Raw genomic sequence first — 27,280 nt, 5'->3', positions numbered from 1 at the left:
GACGATGAGCTTGGAGAGACTGGGGGGTTCTTGGAAGGCCAGAAGATGTGGTTCAGGAAACATTTCTTTCAGGATGGGATCCCCATTGTTGGGTTGTAGTTGTTTCATGATGCCCCGTGTGGATTCAAATGTTGGGTGGGAGGGAACATCTAGGGGTGTTTAGTCGGAACGCGTTTTATTTCTGTATTGAAGCAGGTTCTCTTGGGATATTTGGATGGAGCTCTGTGTAAGTTCAAAAGTTTGTCTCTCTCATCAACAAAAGATATTACCGCACCTGCTATGTCATTCTAATATCCTGGGACCAACATGGCTACAACAATACTGCACACAATCAAATTAAACCATGATCTTAATTACTATCATATACTTTTTAACTGTCTAAACACCAGAGCTCAATTTTATCTCTTCCTGGCCACCTGTCCTGCAGAAATTGACCCTGGAAGAATAAAACAGAATAGAAAACTGTGCAAGCAATATTGAGAAGTTAAATAAATTGCCAGCTCATGTCTCCATTATTGCTGGTAATTAGCAATGAATAGAATTGAAATTTGAATTAGAAAATAACATCTTCATATGCAAATTAGATGCAGTTAATACATGTTTCTTTTATTGTAACACAGTTTTACTCTATGTCTTAAAAAAATCTGCCTTTGAATCACTTATATTTGTTGACTGTTTGCATTTGCGGAAGGATTAGCCATGATGCTGGAAAATTCCATTACAAAGTTTTGAAATGCTGAGTGAAAAATAGAAAAGAATGTCTCCAATATGTACAGTATCAGAGACTCACAACAACAAATATCTAAGACCCTGAACCTTCCGGATACTGGATTAGATGGACCACGTATTTAATTTACTATGGCAAGTCCTATGCTCCTAAGCTTGCTTTGGTACTAAATAGCAAAATAAAAACAACAATTTTATTTAAATAATTTTCCCTTTGCTATGGGAGTACATACTTAGCCTGAGATCCTCAGAGGTACTTAGGCACATAGATACATAGGAGGATTGCATCTTAGCAGCTAATAATGGGAGCTTGAGTCATAAAATCCTAAGGGTTCATTTAGAGAAACTAAGGTTTCTTTTCAGGTAGACTGTCCAACAAGACTAAAATCAAATTTCTGAATATAAGTCATGCAATGAAACAATAGATCTAAAATATACCTCTCCTGCCTAGTATACTAGCAACTAACCACAAAATCATCCCTAACCATGTGTCTGAGCCAATATATAAATGAAGCAATGTCTCTAGTAGATACAGGAAGCTTATTCAAAAACCAATTAACATAATGGGTAAGAGGCAATGTGAATTTTCACTAACAGTACTGAAATACTAAAACTGTACTTAATTGTCAATTGATCAAAAACCAAGGATGGTGGCAGCTAGTGATAATGACAATTAACTTGAGTTTCCCATTTAATAGTGGGTTCCAAATATTGACTCACACTAAACTTACAGCAAACTAAAAGAAGTATCCAGTTTAATTAAAAGGGCTCTGCTCATGAATTCATACATATTCCCACAGGAAAACATCATTAACTCATTCATATAATTGATCAAATGCATTTCCCATCAATGTAATCACTAAAAATCAAGAAAATCACTAGTCAAGACAATATTAATAGCCACACCCAATGCAATACACATGCCTTATACCAAAATACACTCAGACTCCTCAGCACTATAACAAATTCTCTTACATTTCCATCATGCTACCTACAGTATGTATATTCAGTTTCTGAAAACCACACACAATCAGATACACAACCTTAAGTCTCACCTCATATTTTCCTCTAGGTAGTAATGACCTATTATAGACCTGAAGTGCAAAGGGGATTGTGTAGGGGTGAGGAATCTTGTTGGATATTGGGATGCATGGTTGGTAATGTATGTGAGTTGGGAGGTGTGGCTATTAAGATGATCTCGTCTGGTGATTTTTAATAATTTTGTTAATAAGAAATTCCTTCAACAACCTCAATTCTCAGTTAACAAAGTTGTATGTGGGGAAATTTCCTTATTTTTTTCATAATCACTAAAATGAAATTTATTTCCCTCTTAGCCCTGCAGCATGACCCCCACATTCTGAAATCCTACTCTTCTTCTGTAGCCCACGGCCTTATCCCCTAAATCCTGCATTCCCCCTATGCTTCCTCCTTTGACCCTTTCCAAACCTCCTCAAGCTGCCATCCCATTCTTTTGTTGCCCTTGTGGTCTCCATTCCCTCTGTCTTCTGCAACTCCTCTTCCATGCCCTTTCCCCCTGGACCTATCAATGTCTTCCATTTATGCTCTCTGACTCCTTTCCTCCATTCAACTTTTAAACACTGACTTTTGGTAGCATTGATAATATCACAGCTGAAAATTAGAACTGGATGGTGATTAGGGGCCAAGGATGGAGGAATTGACTAGAGTGGTGAGACTGAGGAGAAAGGCTGGGCAATGGTGCAGGAAGTTATGGAGTCAGGATGGACAGGAGCTGCCAACAACCAAGGGGAGCAAGGGCTGCCCAGGACTCCCTGCTAATAGTCTGGCCCCACAGTTCAGCGCTTCAGCCTGTGCATGTACCACATCACTAGCCATGCTCCCCTGCCTCCTTTTTTGGTTCTCTGGCTACAGCTCTTGGCAGCCCCTCATTCTTTTTCTGTTTCCATTTCTCCATGCTCTTCCCTCTGCCCAAGCCTTCCTTGGACATCTAAACCTGTAGCAGCTGAAGTTCCTCTTTGATTGAACTTTTACAATCTGTTGGGTCCTCTGGTGAACCTTGAGGTTCCTCAAATGGAGAAGTTGCCTTTGTAGCTTAGCGACAAGCTTCCCTTGTCAGGAAATATTGCCCAGAAGTCTTCTTCTGTTTCTCCGCTCTCTCAGCCTTTCCCAGCCCTTCACCTGGGCAGGGAATAGGGAAGGCTTCCAGGCAAAGTCACCTGAAAAATGAATCTTGTTACTCTGCTATGCAGGACAATTCTCCTTCAAACCACCACGAGGGAGGCCTGGTCCAACAACTCTTACCAGGTCCATCAGACTGGGACTCACACTGCTGTAGCTTAACTTGTCTCAGGAAGGCTGGAGTGGTGAGCCATGAAGAAGGCAAGGCACAGAGATAGTTAAGGATGGGGGCTAGCAGGCTGTAGCTAGGTAACCAAGGAGGCAGACAGAGCATGAGGATTAGTATGTCTGTCCGAAGGGAAGCTAGGCTGGGCATAAGATACAGAGGGAGCAGCATCAGACAGTCTAAGCAGTTTGGTAATCTTGTATGCCTCAGCCTCAGTTCATTTACAGTATCACACTTAAGTTATGTTCAAGAGATCGAAAGAAACATGAGATTTAAAAAATGATGGATTTTCAATATTCTGAATGGGCAGATTCTTCCTCCGCACTGCATGAAACATATATCACAAATTCAGTTATAATCTCTTTTGTACGGGTGTTAACGTTGGAAAATTCACTGCAGAGCAGCAAATGGAAATTCTGCTTTAGCTGCAAATCTCTAAGCAACCTTAACAGTAGAGTTACAACTGACACCTCCATCTTAATCACAAGAGACAAGTGATACATTTAGGAAGTAATAATGTCTTGCCAGGCAAACTCTCTCTGTTTTTAGGCAGTTTGTTGATGTGCAAACCTCAAAAATTTTAGAGCACCTAGGTCTAAGGTTCACATGAGTACTCAGAAGTTTGGATACATCTCCATAGTTTATCTGTACTGTAGAAAGATTTCAAGCTCACTCTTCTCTTCTCCTGTCCCTTCCTTCCCGCCGCAACATCTCTGACTAGCTCTATTCTTCTGTTCCATAATCTCGATTCTGTAAGTTTTCTATTCACCCCCTCCAGTATATACTTCCACACTGTCCTTTAATAGCCTCTCTCTTCTTGTGATCGTCAAAACATTTCCACAAGTTTTCTACCTCCACTGTCTCACATTCCCTTTTCAGACCCCTATCTTTGTGATTCTGTCACGGAGATCATGCTAGCCTCTTTTCTGAGTGCCATATGGCCTTCAAGTCAAATTACCCCTCACTCTGGAATGTACTATGTGTCAGAACACATGTGAAAGGCTCAGAATCAAAACTCTAGATTCCAGTAGATCTGGCTTCAAATCCAGATTTCATGTCCTGTAGTGGTAACTGCAACTTGTTCCTTCCCAGAAGTAGCAGCATTTGTGGGCTCCCATAGAAAAGAAGATATTAAAAAGAGAGCATATCAGGGATGCAGCTAAGTAGATGTGTATGTGAAAGCTGTGGGAGAAATAAGTCACTTCAGTATTCTGCTTCTGAGCTCCCTGTTCGATAAAGTATTTTTTTTAGTATTCTTTTTTAATAAATCTGAACATAAAATTAACTAGAAAAGGCCACATTGTTAGGGAATGTCTTTTTATTACAGTAAGGAAATCACAAAAAGGATCTCATTTTCAGTTGTACTACCATGCAATTGTAATAATAAAAACTGACCTTTATGAATCAGAATGATCCATTCAGGAAGACTCCCCACAGGGGCTAGATGCACCCTGGCCTTTGTGCAGATGCACAGAGTTGGCAAGAATGCAAAAGCATTTCCCCCAAATGCATCCAACCATGCAAACACCAGGGACAGTTACAATCCCTATGCCCCAAAGAATGTAGGAACTGATGCCTTAGTGCCTGATCTACCCTAAATGAGACAAGGTGGGTGAGAGACCATGGCCATGCTATGGCCAGCAGAGCTAGCTTGGGTGCACAGGGTTGGCTGCACCCTCCAGAGAGACATTGTGCATGCTCCCCCAGCACACTGTGTCTTCTGAGGCACAATCCCTACCTGAGCTACCCAACACCAGGCTGTTGTGAGTTACAGAATCTATAACTGGGGTTCAGGAAGCTGTGCAGTTCTGTGCAGTAGGTGATGTAGTATCATGTACATAAAACAACATGGTTGGTACGGAGCCCATCAGAAGAAAATCTTTGACCCTTGCTGGGTCTGGATGAATCAATATAATCAAAGTAGAATATTTTACCAAGATTGCTCAAATATTTCAAGCTACTAGCACATGGAAATATGCAGATTTTACTGGCATTTCACAGGCATTATTTTTATTTTTGATAGTGAAACCCATAATTTAAATTTGAGGTTCCTTGTGGGACCTTGAGAAATGGCAACATGGTGGGTCAGCTTGTTTTTCTTAACACCCAGAAACATTTTGTTGCTTTAAAATCACTTACTATCATAAAGAAGGGTGGATGAGAATTGCTCCATTATACAGAATTGCCCTATAGTACCTCGAGCAGGGTAGCTCCACACTCCTCAAAACGTAGATATAACAGTAGTGTGAACCTCGGCTGTTAATAACTTCCCTTTATATGGATTTAAAAGATAAACTACATTTAAAAATAAAATGAAAACTGTTAGTACTGCAGAGACCCGAGGTGAAAGGAAGAGGCCCCATCTAATTTGAGAGCAGTGGTTATACTGGGCCAGAAGGAAGGTCATGGAAATGTAGGACAATGCGTATAGGGGTGAGTGTAAACCAGAAGGGAAAGAAAGGCAAAACTTACAGTATGCAACTGGCGAAATAATATGGACTCAGCCTAATTGAAATGCTGTATGAACTTTAGTGTAGATAGAAGATAACTGATTTATTTTGTGTGCTCTTACCTTCCTGTGTGACCTGCACAGTATGCTGTGCTTTTCATACTGAACATACCATGTTTATTTTGCCGCTGACCCACATGAAAGAGCACTGCATACTTGCTTGTTGACTAACTGGTGTTTCCACCTTCGGCTGGTTGCCAGTTTTTGAACCAGGCGCTGAAATTAGATCACTGGTTTGATTCATTTGAGACTGAGCTAGTACCTTTGTACCATTGCTCTGTCATAATTGTGTGTGTGTTTCACATCCTTAGATTGCTGATCACAATCTATTTTACTGACACCAGATCTTATGCCTATTGCCTTCCTAGATGGCAAACACAAAGCTATTGACTTGCTAGCCATTAAATGAGACAGTCACGGTGACCTATGATAAAGAAACCTCATTGCATTAACTCTGATGCTGAAACACATTTAGTGCTCATGTAGGTGTGATATTAAAATGTGTTCAGTATTTAGTATAACACTTGGGCAACATTGCAAGAGGAAATATTGTCTAGTGAACCAGGAGTCAGGAATGAGTGAGTTTTAATGCTAAATCTCCTTTAACTCACTGTGTGATTTACAGCAAGGCATATCACCTCTCTGTTTCCTATTCCCCATCTTTAAACTGGAGATAATGCATATCTTGTGGTGTGTTAGGTGGATTAACTTGATTGAGAGAAAAGGTGCTGCTCTTCCTGCAGTGGGATTTACCTGTTGTGTCTCTGAAGGGCAGAAAAAGAAAGGCATTTGGATTGGAGTAAAGGGAGGGGGGAGAGAAAAAAAACCCTAGAATGAAATATGGAGGGGAAGGACACATTCATATAGAGCAGTGGTGGGCAACCTGTGGCCGACGGGCCGCATGCAGCCCATCAGGGTAATCCGCTGGCGGGCCGCAAAGCAGTTTGTTTACACTGACCATCCACAGGAACGGCCACTCACAGCTCCCAGTGGCCATGGTTTGCCGTTCCTGTCCAATGGGAGCTGCGGGGAAGAGGTGGCCAGCATGTTCCTCCGTCCCGCGCCACTTCCCTCAGCTCCCATTGGCCAGGAATAGCAAATCGCAGCCACTGGGAGCTGTGAGTGGCCATGCCTGTGGACAGTCAATGTAAACAAACTGTCTCGTGGCCCAAGAGCAGATTACCCCGACGGGCTGCGTGCAGCCCGTGGGCTGCAGGTTGCACACCTCTGATATAGAGGAACAAAACACTTAGGGTGATTCTCCCTGATTGTGAAAATAAATAAATAAATAAATAAATAAATAAATAAATGGCTGATACACAGCAAAGTTGGGATGGGATTGTTACCTAATGGAAGTACTGGAATAGTCTGTTTTGGTTCCATCTTAGGGATACTACCACACATAGTGCTTTCTAGTGTGAGAAATCCTATTGAAAGTAAAAAAGGGTAAAGCTTATAGTTATGGGATGAAATTAACAAAGGTAAAATTTAGGCTGCACATCGGGAAACTCTTCCTGATCCTCAGATGTAGGCAGCTGAAAAATAATCTCCAATGCACAAAACACTGGAAAATGTATTTCATTTTTATTGTAATAGCACACAGAGGCCAACCAGAGAGGAGCTCTATTATGCCACATGCTGCACAACTATATGGAAAATGACAGTCATTGCCGCACAAACCATACAATCTACAACAGAGAACTGCTCTGCGCTGGCAAGACCTTTGATTAGATGGTTTGTCTGCTCTTCTCCCCCTCTAGGTTTTCAGGTCCAGAGTTAAACTGAGAGGTTCATTCCTTTGTTTGTCTCCAAGATGGCTGCCAGTATTGCTGCTAAAGCTCAGCTAGTGGCTGAGAATGTCACTTTGTAATGTATGGGCATAATGTTGATCAGTGAGTGTGTGTAATGTCCCCCCCCTAGTGTCTGGCTCTTTCCGCAAGAAAGAAACTACTAACAGCTACTGGAGCTCAAGTGGTTTCCAAGCTGAAGGTTTAGGCTTCTAGTTCCAGATCCCTTGTGTGATTTGCATAGAAATGTTGTCTGTAGCATCAGGAATGGCTACAATCTGACCCTCTAGGTACAACAGGGAAGCTTCTGGTGGCATACCAAAAGCAGTTGCTAGCTACTTTTTCCCAAGGACATGCTCTCTTAACACCTACAACTCTGAGCCTGCTACTTGATATTGCTGTCAATAGGGTACAACTAAGATGCGGCCTGCACATTTCATTATTTTGGTCTAGCAAACAAGAAAAATTGGTGTCATTCATTTTAATGATATATAGGCCCTAGCTGAGTTCCTCCTCTATCTTAGGGTAAAGATGACTTTCCCCTCTACGTGGGCTGGCAAAAATCGGCTATACTCCCTTAAGGAGGTAGAAGGCTAGGGAATAACTCTTAATTGCCATGAGAAGATGTGACCTGGGATGGAGCAGGGAGCCATGGGCTGCAAATTAGGACTTTCCTCTTTTCCCAAAATCAGATGTGAGTACAGAAAGCAGCAGAGAGTTGCTCTAGGAACAATGTTTGCCAGTAAAAATAAGCTAGTCATCTGGGTGATGCAATGTCATTTTAATTCTACGTGAACTCTGGCTAAAGGACTGCAGATTTCTCTCCTGTATTGGAGGAACCCTGAGGTGGGCAAATGTTATTATTTTGTCTTTGTATTGTGCACCTAGTGTGCCTGTTGTTATTTTAGTCATTTTTATTTATATAAATAAATTGCTTCTCCTTTTTTTCATCTTACATCTCCCCAAGGTTTCCCTGGAAAGGCACTCACACTTCAGCAAAGGGTAATTGAAGCCGCAGCACATATAGAGCAAAATACCATTTTCAAAGGGTATTATGAAACAAAATGTAGAGTCTGTACTTTTAAATTCAGTATATAGGAAACTATTCCCCTTCGGGTGTAAGAGACCTGAGGATTTAGGTTTATATCATATTGTCTGCCACTTCTTCAGCCCTCCAGGTGATAGCTTTCCACAGTAAACTTTGGTATTGTGTGACCATAAAAACCTTGATAATCCACAAAAGAACATTCTGAACATCTCAGGGGGAGGAAAGGATGGGAAGTGCAACAGAACCCTAAGTCATTCCTTCTGAAAGAATAGTAGACTATGTGATATACTTTAGTACTGTATTTTTCAAAAGCAAAAGTCATGCTAACATTATATTTCTTTTTCATAAGAAGGCATCATTTATATCTTCACTTTTGTTTCCATACCTTTTGTGTTTCCTTATTCAGAAAACGTATTTTCGTTACAAATTCTGTTGCCTATGTGTTTACTCTAGAGCTATCCAATTATTCACTTACTAACCACAAACATCAGTGATGTTTTAAAAATAAAAATGTGATCACTTATTTAGGTCAAGCTAAATAGTTTTACATATTATTGCTCCTTCTGGGTCCTTTGAAATATAATTTACCTTTGTGATTGCAGTATCCTGCTATGATTAGATGTTCCGATTAATCAGCTGTGAAAATGATGAGTGACCTGACTTCTTATGAGAGACTGGATTCATGTTTCAGAAATGCTTGTAGTCCCTAGCAAAATAAAAGCGCAATAATAGTTGTCATATGTGTTCTGAGTGGAACATTTTATGAAATATCATTTTCATATTTTTGAAATTTTAAAAAGATACCAAGTGATCTCTACAATAGGCTCTGCATGCCAAACTTCAAAGACAAATGACTACAAAGCATTCTTTTCTGAACTTCAGGAATTGTTTTTCTTTTTAAAACAGAAGTTAGAACAATTTATAGTCTATAAGATATGTGGTAGTTCATTTACATTAGAATTAGCTCATGTACATTTCCTAAAGCTGATCTTTTTTTGATACAAGGTGATCTTTAAAACAGGAAGAAATTTCCTCATCCAGAGGACTGTAAGCTGCCCTTGCAGAGGAATGAAGTTGGAGATCTATTAGATTTTTCCACATCTACATTCTATTATCCCTGGTGAATCATCCCTGGTGAAAGCAGGACAACCCATTTGACTTCAATGGAGTTGCCCTCTTTAGAGAATTGCATTTTACATTACATGAATAAGCAGTTAATGTGTTGACTTGTTAATACTGAAAATATCACTTAACAGAAATAATTATAACTCTTCCCTTTTATAATTTCCTCCCATTTGTGTGCTTGTTAAAAAAGAAACATTGTATTACACTTTTCTTATCACACTTTCCTAATTTTCTATAGCTGATATAGTTTTCAGGTAGAATAAACTTGTAGGTCTTGATTCTGCTCTCATCCACATACAAAGTGGGACAATGTGGGGACAAATCATGCAAGTAGCTTTGCTGGTTTCAGACACATTTTAAAATCATAAGAACTAGACTGAGACTTCAAGCACCAACCAAGAAGTAGTCCCGGGAGGCATTTTGATTAATTCACACCCCTCTGAGGCACAATTCCTCCTCTGCTTCCTCCTTATTCCCGAGGGGTGGTAATTTGCTGCTGGCCTGCCCAACAGTAGAGTTGGTTGAATGTTATTCTGTCAGAAAATGCTCTCATCAAAATCAAAACTTTCCATATCAACTTGTCAAGTTCAATAAAATTTCATTTTCAAAAGCAAATTGAAATGAAGCATTTCATAAAATGTTTTGTTTTGACTTTATCAGAATGGAATGTTTCAATTTTTGGTTCTAAATGGCATTTTAGAATTTTATTGTGTTTTATATTAAAATTGAAACTGGAACAAAGTGTTTCAATTTTATTGGAACAAAATATTTTGATTCATTTTTCAGGCAGTTTCAAAATTCCTTGTTTTTGTTCCAGTTCAAAATGAAAACATATTTCAAAATTTCCTGCAAAATGGCCCTTCTGGTTCCTGCACAGCTCTAATCCGCAGTAAATTACAATACCCACAGCTCTAGCCAATTAACTATTAATTGACTGGGCAGTAAAGTGGGCTTGTACCATCCCTCTTGTCCTGCACACCCGTGCCTAAGGACCAGGTATTACCCATCTAGAGATGTAAAGTGGGCCCTTTTTTGCCTGTGTAGGAGTGGAGGCCAAGTCACAGTTTAGCAACATGCATACACATATCATATGTATGTTGACCACAGAGTTTCAGTTCAAAATTACTTCTCTCACCTTCCTCACTGTGATTACTATGTTATGCAATGTAAGGAAATGACTAGGAAGCATATTATGGATTCAGCAGACAGAAGGAGGTACTCTACTGTGAAGAGTAGACATAATCACACTAGATCCAATCCTATGTAGGGTTTTATGTATGGTTGGAACACTGACCATATCTGACCATCATCTTGGACTCACCAGATGTGCAAAAAAGATTTTTCAAAGAAAAAGGGCATTTTATAGTGTAAATGTTGCTGGCCTGGGAAGCAGGCAAAGATACAACTACTTTTCCCAGTTATTTGTTTTTTTATTGATGCAGGGTTTTTTAAGACATAGGGCAGAATGGAACTCTCTGTACATGTTAGTTTCACTCGATTGTTTGTCACTTTATCGCCTTCATAAATAAAGTGCATGAATAAACTATCAAAGGAAAGAATGGAGGAGACAGCTTCAGCAAGTATTCTACAGTAACTGAAGCCAGTTGAAATACAGGACCATTACCTCAACACTCCGACTGTTCTAGAAGGTTCTTTCCCTTCCACTATAATCATCCTGGTTTAAAAAAAGAAAAATTGTGACATTTCTAAATGGAGATGAAGATTTTAAAGTTTTACTTTATATTTAATTCAAGAGTATCATTCTATAAATCAAACAGCACGCTAAATTTCAGACAATATGGCTATCTTTCTGGAAAATTATTATTAATATCCTCTTGATTTTTTAATCTTCTTTTATAATGTTTGTACGTATCTTCCTTGCTACAGAAAGTTTTAGTCTCATGTTTTGGTGATTTTTAAAAAAATGAAACAAAATGACTACATATTCTTTAATGCTCACGGTGGACCTAAGGCACAAAGAATACATGCTCAACATGGCAACTCATGATTTGGTGAGTTCTGTGGCCAGGCACTCACTAGACATCTCATATCCCCATCTCCCCCTTCTAGAAGTGGGGGAAAGTGGGCAAAAAAGAAATGGTTAGATTCCCCTCAAAGCTCCATCTTGGGTCCCACAAAGCTTAAGAATGGCCCCACTGAGCTTGTTAGGAATTAAATTAGAATATTACACGACAGAGTAAAATTATGTACATATCATCCATGAACAAGTAGGGTTTCTACCCTGATCCAAAACAGCTAACAAATTATATGTTGCTTCACAACTCACCCCCTTCTTGTTGTTTTTTTTGGGGGGGGGGTTGAGGGGGGTTGGGTTTTTTTAACAAGTTAACACAGAATAAAGGAAACACAAACCCAAGCCTTTCCTCCAGGCTTTGCTGGTGCTAGGGTCCCCCTCTTAGTATTGCTCAGCACCACACACTAGATTTGTGTGCCTAAAGGAGCCAATCCCACCTCACTTATATCCTGGGAAAGTGAGCATTACCTACCACATTGAGTCTGGAGAACTCAGCAGTGCTCTACATGTCTCCAATTCCACATAACAGGGCAGATAAAGAGAAGAATCAGGGAATCATCCTATTACTTTGTCAGTCTTGACCAGGGAAATCCATTTTAAGTGGCTGCCTTCTTAGGGAGACACATTTTGCATAATACTAAATATATGAAAAATAAAGCATGTACATTTGTAAAGATGGAAGTAGTTAAATTTTAAACCTAAGTAGATGAAATAATTTTCTGGTCCCTGTCAAAATTTATGGAATTGAATAGTCCAATTTGTATCATTACATTGCCTGTCTTGTAAGTGAAGAAAGATACTCTCACTTTAGGCTAGGGTAAAGGGCATATATTTTGAGATACCACTCAATTAATTGTTTTAAGACAACTATACCAGACTTCTCCACTCTTTGCAATTTACCTTTCCCCTGCTTTTTATTGTGCTCTCAAGGCTTTTTCTTGATTATGTCAACCCATCTTTTCCTTTGGCTTCCTTTTAGCTACCGTAGACTCTCCTTTCAAACTTCTTTCCAGCCTTTTCTTTCCAGGTGCCCATTTTCTTATGCAAGTCCAAATATGCAAATTTTCCCCCAAAACAGACACAAGAATTCCTAGCACTTATAATAGTACAAATATTAATCTTCACGATGTACATGTAATATCAGCACAATAATCGTCAGTAAAAAGTCTACATTAGCCATCCTGTGGTTTCAAGGATACTGCTATATTTACTGCTTACAGGCCACAGATGTAGTATCTCAGATAGCACAGTGTTGTAAATGTTAAGGTTTTAGAGCTGGTGGAACCCTTTGTCCAGATTGACAGGAAAAGAGAGTTGCAAGGGTGGCTTGGCCAGCAGATTAGAAGAAAAGGGGTTGTTGCCCCCTTTAAGGCCCCTTCCTCCCTAGAGAGGGAATTTGCTTCATGGAAGAGGCAGGAAGCAGTTCAGCCAAACTCGGTTGGCAGGAGGACTTATCCCCTCCGCCACAGGTAATGGGAAGAGCAGGGTGGGTATTTATACCTAGGGCTGTGCCAGCAAAAAGTCCTCTTTTCTCCAGCTGTATCAGAAGAAATACAGGAGCACTGGATGTGGTTTTAAGAAGGCCACAACTTCATCCTTGAATGCCTGGCAGACAAAATTTTACAGTTCAGGTAATTCTGTCACCATTTCCATATACTCAAGGGCCCTGTCAGCCCTCCCCCTTTCCCATTCAGGTCCCAGCTAATCCGTTGCTCAGACCTCAACACTTCCCCCCGTTTGAGGGTTGGGGGGGGGCTATACTGGAGAAGGGTTGACAAGTCGTGGGAGCCCTGAACCCCCTTTCTCCACTCCTTTAAAGAATGCCACCTTTAAATCATTTTCCAATCCATTTTATTTAACCACTGTACCCATTCCCTATGGAGTACCTGCACTGGACATCCACCACAGGGAGGCACTAGCATGTAGCTTGGCTGAATTGCTGAGTGTGAGATTTGGGATTAGAGCTCCTGGTTTTGTGTCTGAGCTTAGTTCTTTAATCATTGGCACATACCTCTTTTTTATCCTCTTGGGCTCTCATTTTCATGTCTGCTGCCATAGGAGAGCTAATTTTCGTACACATCTGATTTATAATAATAGACCAACACAATCCTCATTCCAGTCTGCCAGGGTTAAGCATATTAACTTAGTTCTTTTTCAGTGTACTTCACGGTCATGAGAACAAAACTCATTCAGAAGTTGATGGGAATGCTGCCACCCACAGTAACAGCTAGGAGGTAGAGCTTCTTCGCTTAATGCACTTGCCTCATTTCCGAGTATTGTTCCTTCCATTATTTCATTTCCCTCTTTTTGGTCCAAAATGGAAGTAGAAAATCAAATGTATTTCAATTATGATTCAACTCCTAATCTCCATATCAGCGGCATAAAATATTATTCCCTTTGGTGCTTTATCTTAGGATGTCAGAAGCTCTGTATAGAATATGTTCTGAGCTGGTAGGCTAATGCTGTGTTTTTTCCAGAGCTGACTGCATTACCAGTAAACTGGATATTCACACTCTGCTGAAAGTGAAGGAATGAGATATGCTAATCTTTACTACAAATTCTGTAAGCGGACAACCAAACCTTCTTAAGATGCTAGGAAGGACAAAGCAATGGATGATAAAGCCACCCTCAGTTTGTGTTTGTTAAACACACAAGCAGGATCCTTGGGATCTTTGACAGTCACTGCCTCTGATATCTTTTTGCTCTTTCAGATTTAGTCTTTTACAAAAAATGTTCTCTTCTTCTGTTTTTAGCACAAGAAGAATGGGCCACAACCCGTTCCAGCCTAAAGGCACCACCTCCAAGGTCAGCCCGAGGGGGTTACAGGGAACACCCCTATGGTAGATATTGAAGGTCCTCCTCATCTGTGACCTCAACTCAAAGACAATTAATAGCCTGTGGTCTCCACATAAACAGCAACAAGACAAGTAATAGTCCATTTCTTTTCTATCCTAGGGATTACTGCTCATGATTACCCCGTGTACTACTTGTATTTCCTATAACATTGGAGTGGCATTGGCATTAGTATTATTTTATAACACGGACTTAAAAAATATCTTTGGCAAGCATTGTCTATAAACCATTTGAAGGATGATGTTCTCTTGGTTGTTATTCATTGTTGTGTGTAACTTAAAAAAAAGAAAGCATGATGCTGTTACAGATCTTGAGTCTCTCTACATACTAGCTAAGGCTGAGTTTTTGTTTAGGGTTGCTAGAAGACTGTAATATGAGTTTTTTTTATTTTGAACCAGACAGTAATCAAGATGTAGATAAGATGTTTTAACCTGTCTTTTTTAATATATGTTAGTTAGATTAAGATGTTCGATATTAAGTTTGTAAATTTAATTTTAAATGCTGTTTTAATGGGGTTGAAAACAAGCAGCTACTGTATGTATGTAGCTAACTGAATTTGTTCAGTGTTTTAACCTGTATTTGTTAAAAAAAATCACATAAAGTTCCATGTGTAAGCTTCTCTAAATAGGAAACCATAATTTTGTCAAATATGTTTGCCATAATTTGTCAATAAAGCTGAAACCTTTTGTAACAAACTAAATTTGGAATTACTTGTTTTCTAGCTTTAAATGCCTGCTTTATTTCTTTTTCAAGAGATGCCTAAAATGTTTTATATATAAAAATTACAAAAATGAACCCAAGCTTGTTTTAAGAATTTTGTGTAAGACTTTAAAAGTTGTATTAATAACTTATGGTTGTTAAATAATTTAAAAGTTAACAAACTAAACTGTTACATGAATCATGGTTAGTAAACACTAATGTATAACATGTTAATGGAAAAAATTGCTTTAGAACAATAAATGGATTTTAAACTATCCTCTAAGCTTGATCTTGCTAAACACAAACTCTGATTGACTTGTTTGTATTAGCATGTCTCTCGTGAGAATGTAATGGAGTTTAAAGAGGTAAGATTACCACTTACCACTGTTAGACTGTCTAAATGCTAGTTCTTCAACCTTTGAGTTTCCCCGCACATTAAATATCCCATTCAACATGTAAGCATTGCATAGATTCACATACTTGTTTTCACTCAGAGGAGTGCGTTGACTGCATTTGCATAGTATATAACAATCTGTCTTGACAAACAAATCATCAGTGTCACTGCCCAGTTATTGCTATTCAACTTCAAAAACTTTATTTGTAATTTTCAGTGCTAAATATCACCGCCCTTGAAGGCAGTTTAGAGGGCTGATATTTCTTTTGAGACTATCAGACTTGATGGCTGATGATTATTAAGGAAATATGTCGCAGGACTCAAAGGATGACTAAACGTTAAACAGGTAACACTAATAGTAACTCTGTAATTTTGAGTATGCAACAGTAATGTTAAATATTCTCAGTTATTAAGTTACTGATAGTTAAAAAAGTAAACCTACCAAACCATAACAAATAGGTATATAGGATATTAAAACAACTAATTAACATTAACTAGTGGCAACAAAATTATTTTACAAGATATAACCCTGAAGGTAATAAACAGAACTAAAATTAACAATAATAGTAATGCAACTCTTGCTAACAACAAATATATAACCTAAATTTTGATGAAAAAAACCTGAAGACTTGATGGTAGGGATGCCAAAACTGTTAATCCTTTAAATACAGTTTTTTTGTTTAAGGTGGCTTTTTGTCAATGTGATTGGTTTACTTTTTTGATGAGAACAAAGACAGGCTTATTGCTGTTCGGTTTGTGAACAAAATCTCTTGCAGCTGGAGTTGCATGCTAACTTTTTTGAATAGTTTGTGAAGCATATGTCCTGCCATTTGAATCTGAAATGTTGTTACAGTGGATTCAGTAGGTTACCTATTGATTACATTGAGTTTGTTCTGTCTCGCTATTTCAGGGACGCACAGGCAATGGACAGCTAAGCAGCAGATGTATTGAGAAGTGTTCAGGTAAGCTATGCCATACCTGATTGTTTTTAATTGAGTCTATTTTCCTCTGTGACAATAATTGTATATATTTTTCTGTATTTCTTTTCATGAACATTTTAAAGTAGAAGCTTCACATAAATAATTCTTTCCAATTTTAAATAAAAGGCTGGTGAAGGTATAATGTCACCAAAGAATTTGCTGTTGTTTTGTGTGATACTCTTCTGTATGTTGAGAGAATTGTTTGATTGCTGAAAAAATGAGTGGCAGCATATGGGATATCTGCAAAGTCATTTCCCGAACCTAATGTTTTTAAAATAAACATTATACACTTTGTAATTTATTCTTTTAAAGACAGGAGCTCATCTTTATGAAAAACATATGAACATTTTGGAAGTAAACAAGTCATCTGGTCTGCACTACCTTGTGAAAAGATACAGTCCTGGCTTACAAATTGCTTTTCAAAATATGCACAGTTATCCTCTATGATAAAGTAGGAAGTGTGCAGAAAGATATGGAGCTTGTTTATTAGTTCTTTTACTTAGGAACTATTTAAGTGTCATACTTTATAATGGCTGATGTTAGGAACTTGAAATGGCATGCCTGGTTTTCTCTGGTTTTCTGGTCAATATGTTTTTAAAGGCAAATAAGTATTTTGGTAATAATGTTAAATGGGCTTCAGATTTTTTATTTTTTATTTTTTAGTGTTTACACTGAAAGAAAAATATCTGTGTTGGAGACATCAGATAAATTCTGCATCAGGTCTGATTTTGTCAAACTACCCGGTACTTTCAACCTCATCACACACAAAATACAAAAATATAGGTGCCCATCAAACAGCTTTGAACTTAATATGTGTAATAGTGGTGAACTTTTGTCTAAACTGGTTTGTAAAATGGTTCCGCACTTTGGGCTAAATCCTTCTCATTTTAACCCACATGAGTTGTCTCTTTGATTTCAATGTATTCAGTGTATTCAATATTTATGCAAGTAAATCAATCAAGATTTGGCCTTTTTTACCAGATTGTACATCACATGGGTTGTTTTCTATACTAATAATAAATAAAGTGCTTCATTCTTATGTATACTTATTTACCTTTAGAAGTTGGCATGAAATACAGGTACATCCATTTTAAGACCTCTTTTTGGTGTCAGAGTGGTGTAACACAACCTTAGGTCATGTCTACACACAAAAGTTGTATTGCTGTAATTATCTGTTATAGTTAAAGCAATACAAACCCCTTGGTGTGTAGGGAGATATACTGGTATAAAAGGTGCTTTATACCAGTTTAGCTTATTCTCCTACCAGAAAGGGAATAAGCTATACTGGTATAAAGCATCTTTATATGGTACAACTGTGTATATATTTTGGGTTGTACTACATAACTATTATGGTAAAGAAATAAAACTCCTCACCAAAATAGTTATACCGATACAAAAACTGTGTATAGATCAGGCCTTAATGTAACTGAGATTCAGGCCCAAATAGTGTAAATTAAATTACTCAGCAATAGGTCAGATCTTTATTTGGGGCAAATTGGAGTAGCTCCTTTGAGTATGTGGCCCAATACATACAGTATGATAGAAGCATAGTGTCACCTAAGATTACTGTCTCAGGGCCCAATTTTGCAACCATTATTTGTGTTGAGTAAAATAGTTGCAGAATCGAGCCCTTAGGACAACGCTCTGTTGTAAAATATTCTACTTGTTCAAAAATAATCAGTGTAGTACTTGGAAGGAAATAGCATAATTCAGTGTGTGTAAATATTTATGCAAATAGTTCATAGAATATCAGGGTTGGAAGGGACCTCAGGAGGTCATCTAGTCCAACCCCCTGCTCAAAGCAGGACCAATCCCCAATTTTTGCCCCAGATCCCTAAATGGCCCCCTCAAGGATTAAACTCACAACCCTGGGTTTAGCAGGCCAATGCTCAAACCACTGAGCTATGCCTCCCCCAACAAGGTTTAGCAGGCCAATGCTCAAACCCCTGAGCCATCCCTCCCCCCAAAGAAGGTGAAATAGTTGTTTATTTCTTTAAAAGAAAATATGAAAAAATACCTTGAGATCACAGGTTTACATACCATTCTTACTCATCATTATCACAGACTGTTTCTTCTCACATTCCCAATGTGTTTTACAGCCAGCAAACTTTATCTTCTTAATAAGGAATCCATCCTATAACTAATTTATGAAACCATTACATGGGGCTATGTTCAGTCTAATTGTCATCCATCTTGAAAGCTTATGTGACAAGCTACTCTGCATTCCATATTAAACATCCAGTGTATGTTATGGTCAGCCATGATTCTACAGCTCTGAAATCAACCGTCATCACCAGAAAATATGTAGATGCTTTGCTGTTCAATTTTATCGATTGTGAAGTGCTAGTTAGCAAACAGGCAAGTTTTAGTTAGCAGGATTCAAACCCTGATTAGTTTTCTTCATAATATCAAAAAAGCTAGTTTTGCTCATCTAAACTAAGCGTGTTTAATACACAGGAAGAGAAGCAAGGGCTGAAAATTGGAATTTCCATTGAAATCATTAGAAGGCTATTTGTTAAAGTTGACTTATTGTGCAGAATTGTTTCATCTTAAAAAGACATTACTGCATTTTTATTCTGACTAGTTAAAAGAAAAATGCCTGGTCACTCTAGACTGTTATTTTACAAAACTATACAAAAATATTCCCAAAATGATACAAAGTTGAATATTGTTTTTATAGCTTTCTCTTTTAACATACAGTTGCTTTCTTTGTAAAAATGCTCTTCTTTCATGATTTGCAGTATCCAGTACATGTTCACCTGGTTAAAAACCTTTGTTTCGTCCATTAGGGATTCCTTGGGTAGACTATTGTAATGTAAACATAAGCAAGATGTATTCCAAGTATTAATTGCTTTGAACAGATTCAGTGGGATTGATGCAAAACTGTGATTACTGGAAGTGTTACACACAGAATTTTAAGACTACAATGGGAGGAGATTCACTGCTACTTGTGCATTCAGAAGCAGGTGACCTTGAGGGGTGAATTGTTTCAAAGGTAGGAGGCAGCTTTAAAAATCAGTTCAGGGTGCTGTCTGATCACTGTCAGCAAAAGCTCCCTGGGATGAATCAGAGTATCTTCTGGCTTGCCAACGCAGGACCTACCCACTTTCAGGGTTGCATCACCATCTACAGATTTCTGGCAGAGTAAAGGCTGCAGGAAGGTTGCACTCCTGTGCCCTCCTTTTTGGTGGACTTTCTGTGGCCAGGCATTCAAGAGCCTGGGTTTTGCAGACTTGTGCCGTTGGAGCTGACGGGATAAACTGAGTCATGTCCCTAGAATAGCAACAGTTTTAACATGGAAAATCCGCGAGGTTCATGTAACGATACCTTTTCCATCAGAGCTCATCTTACATCATTATATTCTGAAATAAAATGAGAACCTTTTAGATCTTCATATTAATATATTCGGTAACTCAGGAAATATGGTATATGGGGCCTGAACCTTCAAGAAGCTCACGCCTCCTGCTAGTTTGTGAGGGCTCCCAGGCTTCTTTGAAAACAATATTACAGTATATCTATAATGCTATCAGCAGGTCTTTCACTTACACTATCAGACATTTCTCAATGTTTGGATTGAATTAATTCCACAATGCGGGGACAATTACCCCTATATACTTGAATATAAGCTAATACAGCAATGTTGAAATGAGCAAAAATGAGTGACTTGCATATAAAATGAACTCGTCATACCAAGTCCACCCACAGATCTTGCCCAAACCACTTCACCTTATCAAATACCACCCCCTCCTAAACTAACGCAGTGTGTGTCCTTGCAATGGGACATGTTTGTATCCATTAAGTTGAAAGTGGTAGGACTAGGGGTCAACACAGGGGGTTCATGCCCCATGTGAGACAAAGCACTGTGCTCCATAGCATCTGGAGTAGGATTGGACTCGTGAATTTGCTACTATGCAAATTTTCCTATCTGCAGAGGGGCCATGTCACAGTCATGGTGACCGTTGCAGCCTTAAAGCTGCAGTAGCTACTAAATAGTGACTTGGCAACATGGGCCGAAAGATTCCTTCCCTTCTTAAAGCCATACAGCAACCCAAAGCCCAGCCAGCCAGTACTTAGGCTGGGCATGGGGCTGAGGATCTGGGATTTTAATACAGCAACTTAGTTACCATAACTGAAGATCAAGACTAGTATGTTTGTATGGGTCTATCCAATTAGAAGACTTGATATTTTAGCAAAAGCACATTAACTACCTTTCAGAATTATAGTCCAAATAAATGATAAGGTTAAGAACAATGAAAGAAGTGTTTTGTTTTATTCAGTGGAAAAAAATAATTTGGGCCATGTGAGTGAAGGTTGCTTCTAGGGACCAATCAATCATGTACAATAATGGAATCATTTTCTTTTGCATGTTGTCTTGCTAATAGACAGTAGTCAAAAGGCTTGGATAAGTTGAATAATACAATTGCAAAGTTAAAAAATTAATGGCAGGATGAGAGACTGAAATTTAGAGGTAAAAGCATGGGAGAGAAAATGTTTTGTTGAGATCTGAAAAGGGAATGTGAATCAATAAGGTACAGACGTTCTGGAGGGTATTTCTGTCTGGATTTTGCTGCAGAGGGAAAAAATTGTGCATCAGTAAAGTCAAGATTATGTGAAATATAAACAGGGATTCCAGGATTAGGCTTTTTTTTGCAATGCACCGTCTCCCAGCATCACTACTGTTCTGGAAAAATCCCATACAAAGTGTAAGAAGAATAAAGGCATCAGAGTTCTATGGAAGTTACTTTAACCACCCTACAGAGTTTAATAGATAATTATATTCTTTCTGTACTACTTTTAGACCATTCCATGGAATGGAACAGAGAATTATATGCCTACAGTAGAATTCTCGGTTATTCAATAATTCTATAAAAGGATAGTAAAGTCTACAGGACTTTTTCATACATGTCACCTGATTTCTTTAAAGAGGATGTAGAGATACAATTGTGGGTTCCAGATAGGAATAGGTTGAAAGATTTGGCAAATTCTGAGATAGGGTTTGGTAAATTTATCTTAAATGCAGGTCAGTAATTTTTAGTAGTGTCTTTTTCATTATATCAAAACATAAATCTGAACTTTTTTGATGTGATAATATTTGTTTTTGGGAGAGGCACAATATGTTTGTTAATTTGTTTTAGTGCCTCGTGCCATAGCAACTAGGTACACTTATTACAAAAAATAGAAACATATAAATTACATGTGCTATAAAAGCTGTCATAAAAACAAAGATCCACATTACCAAAACTGTCACCAGCAATATTAGACAAAGTACATATCAGCCCCCTTTAACAAGCCAAACCAAAATAAAACCAGAAGACAATCACCTGAATGCTAAATAGAAAGATGAGATTGACATTGTGTTCTGAAGTTTGCTCTGCTCATTGAAAACCTGAGAATACCCTACAATTTGCCATAAAAAATTAGAAACTAAGTACTGTGAGCAAGAGCATCCCAGACAATCTTCATAGTGTAGGCCATGGATTTAGAAAAGTTGCTCAGGTAACTATCTCAGACCAGTTAGGGCTTTACAGATAATCACCAAAACTATTGTTCACTGGTTTATTATCTTATTTCATTCGTAGAATCACTATTGTTGTTATTAATTATGGACCTGATCCAAAGCCTCTTGAAATCAATGGAAGGCTTTCCATCTTCTTCTATAGGTTTTGGATCTGGCCCTGTAATGTTTGGCTTGGCACCACAAAAGAGATTAAACAAGTCAGAGTTCCTGTCCAGAAAAAATTACAATAATGATTAGAAGTACTTTACATAGTTTGGTTTTGAATGTATATACATTTTGTAATGAGGACCTACTCTGTAGGGTAACTGGTTTCTAAAGGCAGAAATGCATAGATGAACTGAGGATATCCATAGTGACATAGTTACAATTTTATCATTTTTTTCTAAACCCTAGATGATCCCTATCTGCCTAACTGATTTACTATAATTTTATTAAAAGTTTCCAAAGCAATGAAATATGTGTCTTGTATTACCCTAAATCTATTAAAAACATGTATGTGGTGGAATGAAAGTCACTTTCTGAAATATAAAGAGACTATGTGAATTTAAAATTGAGAAGCAATAATTATTTTAACCCCACTTAGAACATATCACTATTTAAAGGACCATTTTGATCATATAAATATTAGTAAATGGGTTACTCAGTACTTATGAAAAATCATGAATGCTTCATTTTCTAGAACAACTGAATCACCTTTTGAATATAAATTCCATTGTATCAAAGAAAACAAACATTCTTAAAATTCAATAAGCATGAAAGAAATTTCAGGCTTTCATATTTCAATCTGTAAATCAGAACTCTCATTTATAGAACAAAGGTCAATTTCAGACTCAAGCTATCTTTGGATGAGGCAGGCATTCATGTGTTAAGAGGAAAAAATGGAGGTAAAGAGGCTGCAAAAGGTGATTAAACAAACAAAGTCTTGTTTATTCATGAAGGGCTTGCCAAGATGCTGTATAGGCACTGTCAGAATGTTTTGATTTCCTTTAGAAATATTTAAATTTACAACGATGCAGATAGAATCCTCAAAGTGTTTTAACGTCCTGATGAGAGCAAATTTTATTTTGAAATTAGTGCTATATATATTATTCTATTACCATTATACAATACTCCTAACTTAATCAAAGTACATTGCTATCATTAAGGACAAATAATGGAGACAACCTACAAGTATGAGCTTACTTGACTGTATCATAGCTGGCATGCTGTTCTGAATGTGTTAGCTGATGATAGATGGCTTATTTACTGGAGACCAGTGGCTACATTTATTACTCTGCTTTACATTTCGGGGATTACACATTGTGTCCCAACAGCAATCAGAGACTCTGAAAGCAAAACAGCTGAGCTGTGCATTTTGGTTTTCTTAGCATTCTGGGATTTTCCCTGATATTTCTGCAGAGTAAACAGGCCAAACTGTAAAGACAAAACAGAGTTCACTGGATTCACTTACTATTCTGTGTTGGATGCCCAACCACTAATTCATTATGTTTCTCCTTGGACTTTATAACAATTTTGTGCTGCCACCAATCAAATCCAGTTGAAAGGTCTGTCACATGCAGATCTGTCTCTATTGTGCTTCCCAAAGGAACATATTCCTTTGAATACCTACAGCAGCTACAAAAGATTATCAAGGATATTCTCATTCAAATGAAGTGCTGATAAAATATAGACCTAGACAGAGTATGGTAATAGTGTTTTAAATGGACAGCTTATTGCTTATTCTGTATGACATTTTGAATATTATACATCTTTTTTATGTCTGTGTTAGAGTGCATGATGTAAAGCTATAAACAAGCGAGAAGAATGCTCTATCACAGTGTTTCTCAAACTGGGAGTCCTGACCCAAAAGGGGGTCGCAAGGCTGTAATAGTGGGATCACAGCATTGCCACCCTTACTTCTGCGCTGCCTTCAGAGCTGGGCAGCTGGAGAGCAGCAGCTGCTGGCCAGGCACCCAAATCTGAAGGCAGTGCCGCCGCTGCCCCCAGCAGCAGCCAGAAGTAAGGGTGGCCTGGTATGCGGGAATCATCACTTTTGGAGGGGAGGGGCGGTCATCACAGCCTGAAATATTTTCAAAGGAGGGCCCATCAAAAAAAGTTTGAGAACCACTGTTCTATCAGCTTGGATTCCATTTAGTAAAAGTTACCTTGTTGATGGAGGGTCAAATGCTGACATCTTTATTCAGTCACTGAGTTCAGTGAAAGTTTTGCCTGAGTAACAAAGGGGTAAGGAGTTCAGAATTTATCCCAAAATATTATTTTGGACAAGACTGTGGCATTTTTACCTCAGGCCTGTGTCATGGGCAGTATGGAGCAGCACTGCCCCAGGAGGGGTACTGGGAGAGCTTGCACTCTTGCCTAGAGTTGCACATGGGAAGTGTGCACTCAGAGCCATCCGTTAGGATGAGGCAGGTAAATCCCCTAGTGTGCCAACTCCACTCCACAGTTCAGTGTGTGTGTGGAGAGGGATAACAACTATGACTACAACTTGCCCTGATCATCCCTGTTGTCTTTCGGGTGTTTTTAGTCACTGGCTGGGAAGCAATTCTTGTGCTCCCCGGTCAGAAACTGCTCTTGTGGGTAGTCCCTGAGAGTCTATGCAAGTAGATGAGTTGACTTAGATTCCTAGATTCCCAAGGTCAGAAAGGATCATTGTGATCATCAAGTATGACCTTCTGAATAGCACAAGACATAGAAGTTCCCCATAGTAAGTATGTCTTATGTTCCCTGTCCCCAACTTGCCTCAGCTTTGCAAGAGCCATCAGATTTGTACCCCAGAGAAGTTATGCTGTTGTCCAGAAAAGGGAAATGACACTTATGTGATGCTTTTTCTTCTTACCTTGTAAAAAGCACATTCAGATACACAAGAAATATTAAATATGGGTGATATTTACCCAAGTGTGTAAGGCGTACCTGAGTGGTAATGGCCCCAAAACCCAGCCTAGGGGTGCAGATGGGCAGACACCACTATTCTACCTGGACCAGAAGCTATGGAGGGGATGTACCACAGCCATGATCCCCAGCTTGGCCATGGAAGTGAGGAATGGATTCTGTCCCCTCCCCAAACCCTACGTTTTCAGCCTTTGTCCAAGGACAGGTGAATTTTACTTGTTTATAAGAGTAACAGTGGAATTATTTAAAACTATATAAGGATTTCATTTACTGGTATAGAATTTGGGCTAATAAGATGAGACAGCATTTCTTCAGACATTTCTCTTTAGTTAATAAAGTCATTGTCCAAATTATATTGGGACAAATATTTGAATCCAGATGTGGATGCCATCATTGTACACAACACAGTGAGCGATATTTCTGAACCCACCTGCCACCATGAAAGAGGTGAAGTGCTAGATTAAGAAAGCTTCTAAAAGATGTGTACATACGGGAGTTTGTCACCAGCTGGAATGTGAGCCAGACTAGTACAAAAACAACAATACAGCAGCATTTCATTCTTACAAAGCTCTTTTCATCCATAGATCTCAACGTCTTTTTCAAAGGAGGTAAGTATTAGAATCCTCATCTTAGAAATGGGTAATCTTAGGAGCAGAGAAATTAAATGACTTACCTAAGCCCACTGACCAGGTCAATGGCATGTAATGGAATGTAATTAGCTGCATCGCAGCAGGTGGAGGTCAGGCTGAGAAGCTGTTTTAGAAAATGAAACACTGCATGAACTTTGAAATGCAATTGACTGTGGCAGCTAAGGCCTGTTCTACAAAGGGAGGTGTGCTGTACCCACACGGACCCCGTGGATTTCAGTGGAGCTGAACTTATGCACAGGGATATACCCAGGCAGAGCAGCTTGCAGCACTGCAGCTTAAATGTGCACCTTGAACTCTTACACATGGATATAATTATATCCAAAAGGCTTTTACTGATATTTTTTTCTATTCTATTTTAATTAGGCTTTTATACTGCCAATCACATGGTATGTGTCTGATGCTTTATGACCCTAGAAGGCAAGAAATGGGAGTGCCACACCATTGGAAAGGACAGGAGACTCCTGCTTTCCCAACACTACCCATTGCTTATTTCCCAATGAGATCTGACCCTGGAAAGTTTCAAAATATGAGACTTCACAGATGTGACCATTTTAGAGCTAGCAATGTTATTTTTAGGGGTACTTTTAAACGTATTAGTTATTTTTCCCTTCCTTCAGAGACCTGTAAAGTTGAATTTATGGTAACTGAGGCACCTTGCTTTACAACAGATAGTTTACAAAAAATAGTCCCAATACCTTTCAAATGAGTAAAAGTAGTTTTATGTAGTGTAGTGCCTGCATAAAAATTGCACTAGCACTTGTCTGAGGCGACCCACTGCTGGCTTTTCCCATTTTGAATATAGCTCCCATCCAAAACTCTTGCAGACAAAGTATATACTGCCATGCACTATCATATGTTCTCTTCTCTCACTCTTGCTGAAAATAAATCATAGGTGGGGCTGGTAACATGGCCTATTATTCAGGTTGCCGGATACTTTGTGGACCTTTTAACCATTTGGGCTAAAATATTCCATGTCAAGTGTCTGCCTCAGACGGGAGGGGGGAAATTTCAGCCAAGTGGTTTCTTTGTTTCTGAGAACAAGGAGGGAGAGTTGAACTCCATCCCACTAAGTGTGCTCAAGCCTCTCACAGCTCCTAGTGCTGACTACATTGTACATGTGCCGTCCCCACTGAGTAACTGAACATGCTCCAACCCAGGACTGCAAGGGCTCAGAGTTACTTTCCCTGAAGTCACTGCTCCAGGCTGATGGGGGGAAGTGGGGAGCAGGATGGGCATGGCACTGGAACTGAGAGCAGGGAGCCTGTCTCTTCTGTGCTGTCAATGACCACCCCCACCCGCACTTTCACCCAGGCAGCATGGAAGAGGAAGTCATCTGATCTGAATGCAGAGGAGACAAAAACCAGACTGGGGGAGGGAAAGGAGCAGACTGAGACGAGGAATCTGGTGCAACCGGGACTTGAGTGAGGGGAGTGAAACTGCAACTGGAAGTTGGAGGGAAGGAACTGGGACTAGTCTGGCAAGGAGAGTGAGACAGGGAGCCATAGAGGGACACTGAGCTCGGATAAGGAGCTGGTGGGGGCTGCCTGAACAGAGAGACTGAGACTAGGAATTAATGGGAGGAAGGTGGGGAAAAGAGACAGACATGACAAGGAGCTGGGGTGCAGGGGAAGAAATGGGACTGTCTGGGATAAAGAGACTGAAACAAAGAGCCAGTGAGCAGGAGGAAGGGGGAGAGCACATGAGGAGCCATGCATGTGACCTGGGACTGGCTGGACAATGAGAC

General features: G+C 39.0%; 1 protein-coding gene across 11 annotated transcripts in view; it reads left to right on the top strand.

Annotated features, from left to right (window-relative positions):
- The window catches only part of KHDRBS2 (KH RNA binding domain containing, signal transduction associated 2), a 614,322-nt gene that overhangs the window by 550,035 nt on the left and 37,007 nt on the right, over positions 1–27,280 (top strand). For 5 of the 11 annotated variants that reach the window (XR_012638772.1, XR_012638767.1, XR_012638773.1 and 2 more), the window contains 2 exons: positions 14,307–14,480; positions 16,410–16,461. Coding sequence is in view for 4 of the 11 variants with exons in the window: in XM_074947896.1 (XP_074803997.1) it covers positions 14,307–14,404 (98 nt within the window). In the remaining 7 variants the exon portion in view is untranslated. Of the gene's footprint in view, positions 1–14,306; positions 15,060–16,409; positions 16,462–27,280 lie in introns of those variants that run through there. The other 6 variants (XR_012638770.1, XM_074947899.1, XM_074947898.1 and 3 more) reach the window with 3 other exon arrangements.

Source organism: Natator depressus, chromosome 3, assembly GCF_965152275.1.
Source record: "Natator depressus isolate rNatDep1 chromosome 3, rNatDep2.hap1, whole genome shotgun sequence".
NCBI lineage: Eukaryota > Metazoa > Chordata > Testudines > Cheloniidae > Natator > Natator depressus.
The sequence above is the reverse complement of the archived record's forward strand: the minus strand, read 5'-3'. Positions and strand labels throughout refer to the sequence as shown.